Raw genomic sequence first — 16,755 nt, forward strand, 5'->3', positions numbered from 1 at the left:
ATGAGAATGTATACTCTACCAAAGAGATGGGCTGTTGTTACTCCCCAAGTGGAGGAGAACATTGTAAGCACAATTTGAATAGAATTTTAGTGTATTTTGTGTTTGTGTTGTTTATGGTGTGTAATATGTTATTTGGTTCTTGTGAAAAAACATGCTAGGATGAGAGAACTTTTGAATGAAGATGGCATGTGACTACAAGGAGAGCTTGGTGGTGGAATCCTCTGGTCCAAAGATGATGTGTATGCTCACGTGATGGGTCCACAACGCTCTGGACGTGTATGTGGGGTGGCTTTTGGACGAACCCCATTAGGAAAAAGTGCCACAAACCTTTCACGGTTTACATTGACTCCACCATCGTCAAGCGGAATGACCTAAAGGATTTCAAAGTTGGAGACTTCCCTTAGGGAACAACTAGATCAATCTGAGGTGAGGCATGAAGAGCAACCTACACAATCACTAGCCCAATTAGAAGCAAAGTTTCAAGAACAACTCTCTCAATCAAAAGCAAGGCATCTAGAACAACTCTCCTAAGCAGAAGCAAGGCACCAACAGCGAATGGCCTCAGTGTTAATGCACATGAGAGAAATGTTAGCCCAACTTAGCCCACAGATGCGTGATTCAAATCCTTCTCAAGTAGCAAACAAATGTTATTTAGCGAAACATAACTTTTTGCAATGCATTGTTATATGATATTAATACAATGCCTTTAATATATTCAAGGTGGCAATGCTTGATGGGGACACTCTGTGGTACAAAAATAATGGGAATGAAACTGTGAATCCTTAGGTGAAACAAAATTTCTCTAAAAATATACACTGTCATGTTTTTCCAAACCCTACAAGTAGTGAGAGTGCTCATTATTTTTAAATTTCTATTTAGTGCTTGGTACCACTTTCATGATCACTTCTATTCTATAGTTTGTTTGCTGTGTTACATGAATCACAATGAATTTATGATATAAGCTTGATGGTGAAAGGGTCTACCATTAGTTTTGGGTATGAGTATTATGAGTTTATAATTTTATAGAGATTTGGTTCAACTTCATGCATCACATATCATGTTGGAGGGGGAGTGCTTCATATTGTTGGTGCTTGGTTGTGGTCAATTGTGTATTCATTCATTCATTAAGATATACTCTTTTTGTCATTTATTTTGATTAGCTTTCATGATGGTTTCCTTTAATTATTTTGTGCTCTTTTCATGCATTTCTTTAAAGTCTTTACCGAATTGGTGCTTATCTTTGTTGGGGTATGAGACCGTTCTACAAATGTCCTTGAGCAAATTCTTTAGATGTGGAGAAGAAACTTTGATGTTAAAATTGTTCCACAAAGGTATGCATAGTGTTCTATGCAAATTCTCTACTCTAAGAACTATGGTTCTCTTTTTTAAATGTAATTTAAAATTCTCTACTCACTTACTCTTTGGACTTTACTAACCACTCATTCTATGCAGATGCACCCCACTCATCATAGGAGAAGTAGTGAGGAGGAAAAGTGACCGATTCTGTTGGTGATTTTGAAAGTAGAAGATGTCAAGATAGCTGAAATTTACAGGGCATGCCTTTTGTGAAATCAACCAAAGGGCATTTTGTGGGTGTAGATGGTTAATTAAGCATTAGGATGGAATTGATTATTGTAGTTGAAAACTTGTTGGGAACTTCTAAACTTGTTGAGAACTTGCCAAATTTAGACAATTTTGGTGTTGTGATGTGTATATAGCTGTTTTGGGAACTTACAGATTTTGTGATGTATATAGCTGTTTTGGCAATGAAAATTTGATTATGTATATAGTTGTTTGTGATGTACAAGACCAACTACAGTTGGTCTTCTATTTGGTTATGAAAATTTTGGCAGAAATTTGTGATTATCTATTTTGTATTTGGTTATGTAAATTTGGGCAAGAATTTGTGATTTAGCAAGGAAAAAAAAAAAACTGCGTAGAAGGCTTTAGCCACGTTTTGAAAACGCAGCCGAAACCCTACCTACAATCGCGAGTTCTAAATGCAACACAACATAGGGTCTATAGCCGCGTTTTTAAAAACATGGCTATAGGTTCCAAGCTATAGCTGCATTTACATTACCTACCGTCGCGGGTTCTAAATGTAGCGCAAACTGGGTCTATAGCCACGTTTTTAAAAAACATAACTATAGGACTCAGCCTATAGCTGCATTTTTTTAAACGTGGCTATAGACCTATAGGTCTTTAGTTTGTTCTGAGTTGTATTGTGGTGGTTAGAACCAGATTTGTCTCAAGAACAATCAAAATTGGTGGGTCGAGCGGTGATTTTTAGCTAGCATTTTTGTTTTTGCATCCTAGGAAGTTTTTATTTGCCGACTCTACTTTTTTTTTTTTTTGGTATCCAGTGGTTTCCACATCAACATATCTTAGTAAAATCTATGGTTTTTGCTTCGTGGTAGATGATGATAGATACTATGAAAATTTGTAGATTTCTTTTTTGAAAAATAACTTTTTTAAGATAAATTTTAATTTAGACATAATGACAAAATAATAATTTTAGTTATTAAATACTTGAAAAATTCGGTGTCATTTTGGGTGTGTTTAATGGTGTAGTGTAACAAAAACTAAAGGAGTTTTTGATTGAAAAATTTTGAAACTTAGGGGACTCAATTGAACAAAAGTAAAGTTAGAATCCTGAAATAAATTCTGGTCAAATTTAGAGGGTGTGCTTTGTATTTTTGTCAAATAAAAATAAAACTTTAGCTCCAAACTAGTTTGGAGAATATTGCTCAAACCTACATGCATAGCAATTGATAAACCTATTCATGTGTAGTTTTAGCTACATGACTTATATAATTAGTCATGTATTTTGTTCAATTAATACACGTGTGGTGACATGGATGGTTTTATGAGTGGCTACATAATGGGTTGGATGAAATTTTTCCAAACTGAAATGGAGGAAAACTGTCCCTGAAAAAATTGAGGTAAATTTCTATTTGTAATTTCTTGTTTTTTATTTGCAACATGGTTATCATTCATCCACAAAAATAAAAGAAATAGAAAATGCAGCTGACTTCCCCTTCTACAATTAGCCAAAATGAGGATATACCCCTTTCAACCAAACTTTCTAGTAAAATGTCCCATGTTTGAAACTATTTAAGGATATGCCCTTGTTTTAAACTCGATTATCTAAAAATCGAGTTTCATTGAAAACTAGATTTGGGGAAAATCGAGATATAGGCAATCAAACTTAAAATAAAAAATAAAAATAAATAAAAAGTCTGCATGGAATTCGAGTTCCATCCATTCAAGGAACTCAAGTTCCATACAAATTTTTTCAAGAAACTCAATTTTCGCCAAATCGAGTATTTCATTGAAACTCGATTTTCTAAAAATCGAGTTTCAAAACAGGGGCATATTCCTAAATAGTTTCAAACAGGGGATATTTTACTGGAAAGTTTGGCTAAAAGGGGTAAAACCCAATTTTGGCCTAGTTTGATCTTAACTATATAAGTGATTATAAAGAACTTTAATTATTGTAATCACTTATTATTGGGTATCGCACACATGTTTTGAATACGTCTACAAATTGTGATATAAAATACTTCTATCATTATTTTTTTTTAATTATAAACTAATATATCAAATTCAAATTTTTTTCTCAATTAGATCCAAACAAAAAGAAAAATATTTTTAAAAGTTAATGTGGTTTTTTTTTCCCAATCAAAACACTGATGTGATCACTAAAACTTGGAAACATCAGTATCTCATTTAATATTAGCCATTAAACATGCCAACAATGCCAATCGTTTGCCACGTAGGCACTTTTCATAAGTGTGACAATAGGGACAAACTTGATAGCATGTTGAAAATAATATGGACCAAATTATTTACTAAAAAAGTGAGAACAATCTTATTGAAAAAAAAAAGTGAGAACCAAATAGAAAGTGAACTCAAAATAGTATTTTCACATTAAAAAAATTGTATTATATAAAAGTAGGACAAAATTTCCTTCTAAGAGATTAAAAAAATTATAATTCTATGTGACATTTTAAACAAATAGTCACATATACTTTACTTCTAATCAAATAAGTTATATACACACACTTTACACAAACTATTAAAATGATTCAATTAGATAAACATTGGGATTGGAGAAATTAGGAGTTTGTATTCACGTCATCCAAATTGACTAATTGAACCCAACTCAACTTGACCCTAAAGCTCAAATTGGTTTTTTGTGGGTTGATGAGTTCGGTTCGTTTGTAATTTTTTTTTTTTTTTCTTTTAATTTGAAGATTGGATAGGGTTAAGTTTGGGTTGTCAAATTTTTCAATTCAAGTAACGCTATTATTATTTTGGGAAAATTATACTTTACCCACATGGGGTTTACTTAAAAAAATATTTTGCTTACCTGTGATTTAAAAATTGCCACTTTACCCACCTGAGGTAAGCTTTATTAGTCTCCTGTTACCCACCTCTGTTAAAAATATGGATAAGTTTGTATTTTTCCTACCCTTTTATGTCTCTCTCCTCTCCAAACATAAAAAATATAAATAAATAAATCAAAAAATCAAAAATCAAAAGAAAAAAAAGATCTAAAAGCTAGGTTTTGTAAAAATTAAAACCTAACTTTTAATTGGCAGAACCAGCATAATGAGCTAGAGGCAAAAAATTTTGAGGAGAGAGAGGGGCATTGGAAGCTAAGTACCAGAAGCTTTATGAACCACTTTACGCCGAGGTATTCATCATATTGACAGGCACTAAGTTCTGCATCATATTTATTGATATCACTAAATTTTTATCATTAGCATGTTTTCCAGGTTAGAGATTTATAAATTAAGTTTAGCCTTGGGTTATCTTATTTGGATTGCAACTCCAGTGTTGTTCATCTGCAGGGTTGGTGTATGTATCTTTTCAGTTAATTTGTTGTGAATGGTGAAGTTGAAGTAGAAGGAGTTACAAGTGAAGCTGGTGTGGATCAAGAAGAGGACAAAGCCACAGACAGTACCGGACTTCTGCCTTACAGTTCAAGTTTTCGTTTGATTGAGAACTATTATTGCTTGAACTTGATTTATGATTTTCTCTGGGAACGCAGAAAAAGGAGTGCCTGACTTCTGGCTTACAGCAATGAAGACTAATGAAATACTAGCTGGGGAGGAACTATGATCTATTTTGGATATTCCCCTTATTTTTAGGACTAAGGGTTCTTTGTTATATATTGTATTGATTTTGGAACTGTGATATGTTGTTCCCTTGGATTAGATCATGGAGTGTGATGAAGAGGCTCTTAAGTTCCTCAAAGATATCAAGTGGTGTAGAATTGATGTCCCGAACGGTTTTAAGCTGGAATTCTTCTTTGATACTAATCCTTTTTTAAAGAATTCAGTCCTTAAAAAAACGTATCACACGATTGTTGAAGATGATCATATTGGCGAAAGCAATTGGGTAATTCCATATCTGTTGCTCGACTGAAATGTTTTGTCTCCTCTTTCTTCGAGTCTCTTCTTATTTGGGGTTTTCTGTTGGACGGAGATTGAATGGTATCATGGGAAAAGCCTGACACAAAGATCTTCAAGAAGAAGCCAAGAAAGGGATCTAAGAATGCCAAATCCATCACAAAAACTGAGAATTAAAAGTTATGGGTTGCAATATACCCTTACAATAGTCCGTACGAGATACCAATCTAGGACCATGGAATCCAAGGACAATTGGATGAAATCCACTTCAGAAGTTCTTCGAAACATGAAGACTCTTAGACTTCAAGCATGGGACAATGAATTCCTTCAAAGGTTAGAGAAAAAAAGATCTAAAAATTAGGTTTTAATTTTTACAAAACCTAGCTTTTAGATCTTCTTTTCTTTTGAATTTTTTTGTGTTTTTTTTTTTTTTTTTTTATGTTTTGAGATGAAAATGATATAAAAATGTAGCAAAAATACAAATTTATCCCTATTTTTAACAGAGGTTGGTAACTGAAGATAGACAAAACTTACCTCATGTGGGTAAAATATTAATTTTTAAATCACAGATAGGTAAAGTGTTTTTCAGGCAAACCACAGGTGGGTAAAATATAATTTCCCCTATTATTTTTTTTAAAACTATGTATTTTAAAATTTGATAGTTTTATATTTAAAAACTCTGTTTAAATTTATTAGTTTGATTTATTTTAATATTTTAAGATTTAGGTTTAATAAAATTAGAATATTATGATCAACTTTTTATATTGTAATCATAAATTAAATAGTTGAGTAAAAACCTAATTTCAGACCGAACCTAATTTCGAGCTTTTCCTCACCACCGCTACTGCCGATTCCTCACTAAAGGCTCCGATCAAGTGCTACCGACACTAGCTTTGGTGTTCCACAGCCATGGAAGAAAGAGTTTGCATTTTGTGCTTCTGTTTGGATTTGGGTTTGAGTCTAGGTTTGTGTGCCAAATGTCAAGGGAAACGTTTGGCAAAGAGAGACCCACGACCTCTGCAACCACCACAGGTAACGAAGATTTGGTGATTTTTGATTTTTGATTTGGGTTTGAAAAGTGGGGTTTGGGTATGGTCATTTGTGGACCTGTGGGTATTTTTTTTATTTGGATTTTGTCTGAAAATTGGTCTAATATGGTGTTTTTGTTGGAGTATGAATGATTATGGATATGTTTGCATACTTTGTGAATTTATATGTGTGTGTGTTTGTGATTGTATGAGATATTGAAGGTTTTATGATTTGGTGTAAAGTTGTCTTGAGCTAAAGCTACAGATATGCTAAAAAAACTGATATATTTAGTCATTTGAATATGAATTTTATAGGTTTTTGGATTGGAGTTTTATTCTATAGTGATAGTAATATGATTGTTATCTTAGGTCAGTGTTGTGTTGAATTTGGTAAACAACAATTTCACTAATAGCCTTCCTGAATCCATTGGTTCTTTGACTCTTTCTTGAATTTTTGCATTTATACAACAACAAATTCTCTGGAAAGTTGCCATCTTTGAAAAATTGTGAAGAGTTGGTGATTCTTGATGTTGGTGAAAATGAGTTTGCTCGAAGTATACCTTCATGGATAGGACGTAGATGTTCAAGCTTGATGATTCTTAGCCTTCGTTCAAATAACTTTCATGGTCACATATTGGAAGAACTTTTTGCTCTAACTTCGCTCCAACTCTTAGACCATTCACACAATAAAATATCTAGAAGAATACCTAAATGTGTTAAGAATTTCAGTGAAATGTTCACAAATAATAATTCACACCACCACATGAAAGTTGAGCCCTCAGAATATTTTTATGGTGCATCACTCCCCCCTGAAAGTGCATTGCTTGTGATAAAGGGGAGAATTCTTGAATATAGCACAATTCTCCAATTGGTAAAAAGTGTAGACTTTTCTCATAATAATTTATCAAGGGAGATCCCTGGAAGTAACCAATCTTCAAGGATTACAATCATTGAATTTGTCATATAATCTCTTGATTTGAAGTATTCTTGAGAACATAGGCAAAATGGAATCTATTGATTTCTCTATGAACAATTCAATGGAATCAATTGAATTGTTCACTTTATATTATAATATTAATTCAAATATATTTTCAGTTTCTTCCGAATTACAAAAAAAAAAAAAAATCATATTACTTATATTAATACTCAATAATTTTATTAAAAAAAAAAAAAAACTACATAAAAATTAATAAGCTAGTTAGTCTCAACTCTCATCCCACCAAAAGTACTGTTCAAAGAATTACCATATTGACCAAAAGTAAATTAGAACTTCCCAAAAATTTACAAATAACTTTTTTTCTTTTCAAATTATGTTTTTATTTGAGGAAATGACACTTTAATAGTTAAAATTAGGGAGAAATGTGGTTTGGTTCAATCAATCCAAGGGGAGATTTTGTATTGAATCGAAGGTTTCAATTTTGCCATTTTGACAACTAACACTAACCGATACAATAGAATACCGACCAAGAAAGTCATGGTTTAGTGTAGGTAGTTTTCTCAGTTCAAGACGAGCAAATAATATGTGAAAATAAATATAAGCACTGAGGACTGAGGTATAGGTAAAGTTTTTTTTTTTTTTTTTTTTTTTTTTTTTTATAATAAATAAATATGACGTATTAGTTCAAAGATCCAACCAAAAAATTGAAAAATAAAAACGAGTGGCGACCACCAGGTGAAAAACCAATCAAAACTTTAAAATCAAGTCAATTTCAAGTGTTGATTTAGCAAAATGATTTTTTTAATAACCCTAATTAAAAAATGTTTGAGCGCATACTAATAATATAATATATAAAAAAGATTTGACTTATCTTCAGTATTTTTTTCACTGTAGTCTCTTTTTATTTTAATGAGAAACTACTACATTACCCCTACTATCACTTGCCATTGTTATTTAAAATAAAATGAGATATCTAGTTTAAAAAAGTGATGAAGGTAAGCCAAAACTTATAAAAAAATTATATGATTTTAGAGCATAAGAGATTATGTGGGTGGTTGTTGAGTCTATAATTGTGCACAGATATTAGTTTGATCTTAACTATATAAGTGATTATAAAGAACTTTAATTATTATAATTACTTATTATTGGGTATCGCACACATGTTGTGAATACATCTACATATTGTGATATATAATACCTCTATCATTATTTTTCTTAATTATAAACTAATATGTCAAATTAACAATTTTTTTTCTCAATTAGATCCAAATGAAAAGAAAAATATTTTTAAAAGTTAATGTGGTTTTTTTTTCCCAATCAAAACACTAATCAAATCACTAAAATTTGGACACATCAGTATCTTATTTAATATTTTAATATTAGCCATTAGACATGCCAATAATGCAAATTGTTCCATTCTCAAAAAAAAAAAAAAATGCAAATTGTTTGCCACGTAGGCATTTTTCATAAGTGTGACAATAGGGACAAACTTGATAGCATTTTAAAAATAATCTGGACCAAATTAATTCCTAAAAAAAGTGAGAACAATCTTCTCAAAAAATAAAAATAAAAAAGTGAGAACCAAATTGAAAGTGAACCCAAAATATTATTTTCACCTTAAAAAAATTCTATTATATAAAAGTAGGACAAAATTCTCTTCTAAGAGATTTTTTTTAAAAAAATTCTATTTGACATTTTAAACAACTAGTCACATATACTTCTACTCAAATAAGTTATACACACACACAATCTATTAAAATGATTCAATTAGATAAACATTGGGACTGGAGAAATTAAGAGTTTTTATTCATGTCATCCAATTGTCTAATTCAACCCAACTCAACTTGACCCTAAATCTCAAATTGGTTTTTTGTGGGTTGATGAGTTCGGTTTATTTGTAAATTTTATTTTATTTTATTTTATTTTGAAGCTTGGATAGGGTTAAGTTCGGGTTGTCAAAATTTTCAACTCAAGTAACTCAACCCAATCGACGCTATTAAATTTTTTTTTTTTAACTATGTATTTTAAAATTTGATAGTTTTATATTTTAAAATTTATTAGTTTGATTTATTTTAATATTTTAAGATTTAGCTTTAATAAAATTAGAATATTATGATCAACTTTTTAAATTGTAATCATAAATTAAATAGTAAACTTAAATAGTTGAGTAAAAACCTAATTTTAGACCACACAAAATCACCTTTACCCGACAACCCAACCAAATAAGGTTATAGATTTGATTTGAACAAAATTGAACCCAAACCAAATCCCTTAAAAAAATTAATAATAAAAAAAAATAAAAAGAAGTAAATTCCAATAAACTATCTTAAGATTTGGGCTAATACCAATAAGGTCCCAAACTTTTGCTTAAATTTATTAGTTTGATTTATTTTAATATTTTAAGATTTAGGTTTAGTAAAATTAGAATATTATGATCAACTTTTTAAATTGTAATCATAAATTAAATAGGAAACTTAAATAGTTGGGTAAAAACCTAATTTCAAACCAAACAAAATCATCTTTACCCGACAACCCAACCCAATAAGGTTATATTTTGATTTGAACAAAATTAAACTCAAACCAAATCCCTTTAAATAAATAAAAATTTAAAAAAAAAAAAAAAAAAAAAAGGCAAATTCCAATAAACCATACTGAAATTTGGGCTAATATAAACAAAGTCCAAAACTTTACAAAAAGTAACCAAATTGGTCCCTAAACGGCGTTTAGGCCCGTTACTCATTCTCAGCTTCTCTCAAACCCTCTATCTTCACTCTTTCTCAAAACGCTTTCAATTCTCTCTCTCTTCTCTCTTACCCACAACGGCAAAACTACCATCTTGTGCTCTCTCTCTTCGAATCAGTAGTGCCATGAAAACAGTTGTCTAGGAATTTTCGAGCTTTTCCTCACCACCGCTGCTGCTGGTTCCCACACTGAAGGCTCCGATCGGGTGCTACCGACACTAGCTTTGGTGTTCCAAAGCCATGGAAGAGAGAGTTTGCATTTGTGCTTCTGTTTGGATTTGGGTTTGAGTCTAGGTTTGTGTGCGTTTGGCAGGGAGAGACCCACCACCTCTGCAACTACCACAGGTAACGAATCACACACTGGAAAACGCCACCGATCGTTCTCCTCCTCTTTTGTTGGTTCAGGTCTTGGTTGGGTGACAAAGATTTGGTAATTTTTGTTTTTTGATTTGGGTTTGAAAGGTGGGGTTTGGGTATGGTCATCTGTGGATTTGTGGGTATTTTTTTATTTATTTAGATTTTGTCTGAAAATTGATCTAATATGGTGTTTTTGTTGGAGTATGAATGATTATGGATATGTTTGTATGCTTTGTGAATTTATATCTATGTGGTGTGTGTGTGTGTGTGTGTGTTTGTGATTGTATGAGACATTGAAGGTTTTATGATTTGGTGTAAAGTTGTCTTGAGCTGAAGCTAAAGATATGTTAAAAAAACTGATATATGTAGTCATTTGAATATGAAATTTATAGGTTTTTGGATTGTAGTTCTATTCTCAAGTGATAGTAATATGATTGTTATCTTAGGTCAGTGTTGTGTTGAGGGAAAATGTTGGGGCTTTTGATAAAAAAAATCGAATTTGACTCAAATTTTGGCGACCCATTTGACCGAAACTTGTTTTTATTAATGGGCTTCCTTTCTTAATTTAAACTACGGTCATTTTGGGATTTTTCTAGTTTTGCTTTACTGCTACCTTAATAAAACTAGGGTCATTTCAGCTTTGTTGTGAAGTTATTTCTGTGTGTGTGAGAGAGAGAGAGAGAGAGATTGGAGGTTTTTTTCTTTGGGTAATGTTAGTCTTGAGCTGAAGCTAAAGCTATGCTAAATTGATATATTTAGTTATGCTTTTGGATTAGAGCTCTATATTCTAAGTAATAGTAATATGATTGTTATCTCAGGCCAGTGTTGTTGAGGGAAGTTTTGGGCTTTTGATAAAAAGAGAATTTGACTCAAATTTTGGCGACCAATTTGATTGAAACTTGTTTTTTTTTTAATGGGTTTTCTTTTTTTATTTAAACTATGGTCATTTTGGGATTTTCTAGTTTTGATTTACTACTACCTTGAGCTTTTAGAAGTTTGGAGATTGGAGATTGGAATTCAATAAGTATAAAGACATAACGAATTTCACAATGTTTTTCAGCACTATTGACATGACAGATTGTGATTGGGGTACCATAAAAGTGATGTCAATGGTGCTTCTAGTGAAATTGATGCTACACTAATCATAGTTTGCTATCTCAATAAGTTGTAAAAAAAAGTTGACACTTTTTGTGTATGTAGCACTGTTGATTAGAATTTTGTTTTTTGAAGAAAAAAGCTTTTATGGTTGAGATTTTAATCCACATGTAATAGTTCTTGTGGAAAATTTAGTGTTATGTTAAGTAGAGGATTTGGGAGATTGGCAATTGTGCTAACTGAGACCCATTGTAAGGATTTGGATATCTTTCAGTATCAATCTTAATGCGATATTTAACATTCAAGATTGGTTCTTTATATTTAATTTTGACTACTTATTGCATTGTCTGGGCTTTTTATCTTATAAAAACAGATTTTAGCAAATTGTGATTGGGTTGTATTCTGTAAATGACCATATTAAGGGGTTTAAATAAGTTCTTTTCCCCCTGCCATCTTTATGTATCAGCAACCCAACTAGAAACTTGATTCAAGAGTTTTTAGAGCAGATTGGAAACTGACCATTCTGAACCAATTGAATTACAATTTGCTCGGTTTACTATTCCTCCCCTCTGTTTTGGTCTCGGTGCCAAATTTTGCAAAACTGACAGCCTTGGTATGTTGCAAAAAATGCCCTCAACACTGAACTGATATCATTTGGATGCTTGATTATGTTGTTTTGGGTGTCCTATCTCTGTTTCATTTTTGAATCTCCTATGTGGCTGGTATCCTTATGTTCTAGGATTCCATCTATACTTCTTTATGTGGGCTGTGGAGAGACAAAACCAAGAATTTTTGGGCTATATTTGAGTCTCCAAAGTGGCCTCTTGATTGTCTAACAGTCTTACACTTAATGTTTTTTTGGTTTCAGTTGAATTCTGATTGTTATTGTATGTTACTGTACCAGTCATTGCAACTTCGTAAAATCTCTTTGAGGGTTGAATGGTTATTTAATAATGCTGGTTGGGTTCTGTGTTTTAAGTTATCGCTAGTATATTTTGTTTCTACCGTTAAAAAGCATCATTTACATTGCAGTGTTATAAGCGTGGTTTTAAAAACTGGACTGGGGCAAAACCGTTTTTGTCTCTGGCTCCTAGTTTTGACTGGTTTTTTTTTTTTTTTGGGGGGGGGGGTTTCCGGACCAGACTAGTGCCTGGTTCCCTGTTGAACCGGCCAGGCCATCTGGTCCAGTTTTCAAAACCATGGTTATAAGCATAACAATGTCAATTATTTAGTTCAAATGAGTAGGAAGAAAAAGAAAATAACAACCACAATCGATATCTGTTTCCCATTCACAACCTTTTATTGTCAAATCTCTTTGCTTCACTTTAAAAAATGATGAACATGTTGGAAATATTTTTTAATTTTCTGCCATTTTATTTTATTTTTCAGCTTCTGCAGCAGCGTTTTTGGCAGCAACAGGTTAAAAGTTGGAGGTTGATTATTAGCTACATGGGTAAGAAAACACTTGGCAAGGAAGGCTATAAAACTAAGAAAGACATGGGAAATGAAGCTGATATATCGGAGGTGAATGGAAGTGAAAATGATGTGCTTATGAGAGTGGAGGAGAGTATCAAAATGAGCAGTGAGGATGAGAGGAGAAATGAAGAGAGAAAAGAAAAGAAAAAGAAGCATAAGAAGGAGAAGAGCAAAGATGGAATTGAGACTGCTTCGTATGTGAATGAAATCCTTGAGGGCAACACAGTGGATGAGCTAGTTAAGGGGCAGGATAGCTTTAAGAAAAGAGACGATGACGGAAAAAAGGATGGGAAAGAATCAAATGAAAAGAAGGAGAAGAAGAAAAAGAAGCATAAAGAGGAAAAGAGCAAAGATGGAATTGTGACAGCTTCTTATGTGAATGAAATCCTTGAGGATAACAAAGTGGATGAGCTAGTTAAGGTGCAGGATAGCTTTGGGAAAAGAGACAATGATGAAATGAAGTATAGGAAAGAAGCAGGTGAAAAGAAGGAGAAAAAGAAAAAGAAAAAGAAGCATAAGGAGGAAAAGAGCAAAGATGGAATTGAGACAGCTTCTTATACTAATGAAACCCTTGAGAATAACAAAGTGGATGAGCTAGTTAAGGGGCACAATAGCTTTGTGGAAAGAGAAGATGATGAAACCAAGGATGGTAAAGTAGTAGACAAAAAGGGGAAGAAAAGGAAGAGGGACACGGAGGGTAGTGATGTTTCTGTGAAGAATAACATGGGAAAAGAAAGAGCGGTCTCAGATAGGAAAAACACAGAAAAGGTTGAGCCTACAAAAAAGAAAGGAAGGAAAGATATTGAGACCAGTGATCTTAACGAAAGTTCTCCACTGAAGAGAACACCTAGGAGAGTAAGTTTCTCAGATAATGTGGTGGTTTTTTCTTCATCTGATGCTCCAATTGAAGGGAATAGTGATCAAGATGACAGCTTAGTACGAGGTAAGAGGTTTTCACAAGAAGAAGATGAGATGGTTAAAAAGGCTGTTTTTGATTACATAGAGGAACACCAGTTAGGTGATGAAGGCCTAAACATGGTTCTTCATTGTAAATCTCATCGTAAGATTAAAAATTGTTGGAAGGAAATAGGAGCAGCCTTACCTTGGAGGCCTACTGAGAGTGTATATTATCGAGCCCATATTTTGTTTGAAAGAGGTGAGAAGCGTAAATGGACTCAAGAAGAGTATGAACTTATCCGATCTTTCCATAAAAAACATGGGTCAGAGTGGAAATTGATGGCTGATGCGCTTGGCAAACATAGGTTTCATGTAAAGGATACATGGCGTAGAATAAAATTGCCCAATACGAAGAAAGGGCGTTGGTCCCAAGAGGAGTATCAGAACTTGTTTGATTTAGTAAACTTGGATCTGCGAATGAAGGCCAGTGAAGAAAAGAAATCTAAGCATGGTATGTTGCGAGATAATATCGCTTGGGAAGCCATTAGTGATAAGTTATCTACCAGAAGCAATGTGCTTTGCTGCATGAAGTGGTATAACCAATTAACATCACCTATGGTCAGTGAAGGTTTATGGGCTGATGCTGATGACTACCGCCTGCTGGATGCTCTTTACAGCTTGGATGCTTGCTGCATAGAAGATGTGGACTGGGATGATTTGCTTGAGCATAGGTCGGGAGAGGTATGTCAAAAGCGATGGGACCAGATGGTCAAACACATCGGTGAGCATTCAAACAAGTCATTTGCTGAACAAGTTGAAGTCCTTTCCAAACGGTATCATCCAGATGTACTTGAAGCAAGAGAGGCCTATGATAGCAAACCTGTGGTTCCTTGAGCACTATCTCCCAAAGTGTTTTGAGTCTGCGATACACAGGAACCCTTTAAGATTAATATTTTGTAGAAGTGATGTAAGTTAAACTAGGGGAGTAACTACATATGCAACATTGTTTGGTTATCGTATCCTGTTTCTTTTTGGTTGATTATTTTGTCATTTACTATTGGTTGCTATGTGGTCACCCTTCATTTATTGAGAAAAATAGTAAACACACATGGGGAACGTAGTTAGTGTGTGTGGATGGTGATTTGCTTGAGTTTGTTGCTGTTGCTTTTGTTGTTCTCAGATGATTTTATTCTCCTTTAACTTGCACTAATTATTGCTAACTTTTTGTATTGATGTCATTGGATCAAACTGTCACCCGGTACTGGTCTGAAAATTTTCCTATAACATCAGTAAAATTTGACGTTGCTCGCTGTAGTTTGGGTATCTGATTAAAGTTAGAAAGTGGGCTGAGTGGATATGTTTTGTTTGATTGAATGCTTTTTGTGAAACTCTTTTTCCAGGATTTAACATTTCGCGTTTTACACATTTATGTTGATTATATGACTGGGGTTTTTCACTAGAAAGTGTAACGATATATTGGAGCATTTTGGTTTGTTGTTGGGTCAGCTTCGTTCTTTGATAATTTTGTATCCGTTTTCACTTTTGTTTTTCGTTTTCAAAACTAAACCTAAGGTAAGGATGCTTAAAATCAAAAGTGGGTGATTGTTATGGTAGGTTAAAAAGTGATGTTAGTGGTGAGTACTAATGAGAACCAATAAATGTTAGCCAACTCAATTGCTATGAAAAATGTTGTGAAATTTTTTGTCTAGGTATCATTGCTTTAAAATCAATGAAAATAGACTTCAAATACTTTTGACCATATAAATGATCAAGACATTCAAGTTGAAGGATATAAAATTCATGGAATTCAATCAATGCATTCCAAATCCCCTTGTTGTAAATCAATCTTTGTTCTCAAATGCAACCCTATTTCAAGTAATTTAGAAATAGGAATAGGCCAGTATTTCTTATTTCTTCTCTTTTTTTTCTCTTAGAGAAGAAGGCCAGTATTTCTATTGATACTCAACTCTTTAACAAAATTATATCTTTTGCCAATGGATGAAAAGAATCCCAATATGGATGAAAACAGAAATAGAAACTCATTTATCAAGTAATGTAACATGTTTATATGGAAACTTTTGGATTTAGCAAAAATACCTAAATTTCATTGTTGTATATATTGTAATCTACACTAGAGATATATTAGTTGGAAGATGAAAAAGTAAGGGATATAAAATATTTAGTTTTCTTTCGTGTGTGTTTGGTTGGGAAGATGGAAAAGTGAAAGATGAAAACTTTTTTATTTTGTTGAGAATAATAATGGGAGGATGGAAAAAAGTTATTTGCATGAATTTACTATTATATTACATAGTATAATAGTATTTAAAAAGTTAAGAGTAAATTAGTTAAAAAGAAATACTAAAAAATAATGTGATGAGATTTTTTGCTTTGAATTTTTCTAGACGACTCATTTGTGCAAGGAGCTAGTGAAAGGAATAGTTCAGTATCCTCTTTCTTCTATGCTAGACTATATGTCTAGGCCTCATTTAAGTCCAACCTTTAGCCATAATTATCATAAGGCTAGCTCCAAAAAATAAGTACATCCACACACACGAACATATGATGTCAATGCTACTTTAGTGTTCATTTTTTAAAGATGTCTCATGACCCTTTTGACTGTATTAGTAGTTTGCAAATGTGTAATATTAGTAGGCAAATATTTAAACCTCAAATTAGGATAAATGAAAATTTATGATACTAAACTCAAAAAAAAAAAAAAAAAAAAAAAAAAAATGAGCCTCATCTCGTGTGATGTGAGGCTAGGTTTATAAGTGGGAGTAGAAATTGGTAGCCAATTTTAAATATCT

At 32.7% G+C, this 16,755-nt stretch overlaps 1 protein-coding gene and 1 pseudogene across 1 annotated transcript; both read left to right on the forward strand.

Annotated features, from left to right (window-relative positions):
• Positions 1–6: 6 nt before the first annotated feature.
• LOC115961883 lies at positions 7–5,745 on the forward strand (annotated as a pseudogene).
• A 4,728-nt stretch (positions 5,746–10,473) lies between these two features.
• LOC115960436 (glutamic acid-rich protein-like) lies at positions 10,474–15,101 on the forward strand. Its single transcript, XM_031079343.1, has 2 exons — positions 10,474–10,553; positions 12,965–15,101. The coding sequence occupies exon 2, from the start codon at positions 13,025–13,027 to the stop codon at positions 14,840–14,842; it is 1,818 nt and encodes a 605-aa protein (XP_030935203.1). The 5' UTR covers positions 10,474–10,553; positions 12,965–13,024; the 3' UTR covers positions 14,843–15,101.
• The last annotated feature ends 1,654 nt before the right edge of the window (positions 15,102–16,755 follow it).

This window comes from Quercus lobata, chromosome 9 (genome assembly GCF_001633185.2).
Source record: "Quercus lobata isolate SW786 chromosome 9, ValleyOak3.0 Primary Assembly, whole genome shotgun sequence".
NCBI classification, from domain to species: Eukaryota; Viridiplantae; Streptophyta; class Magnoliopsida; order Fagales; family Fagaceae; genus Quercus; species Quercus lobata.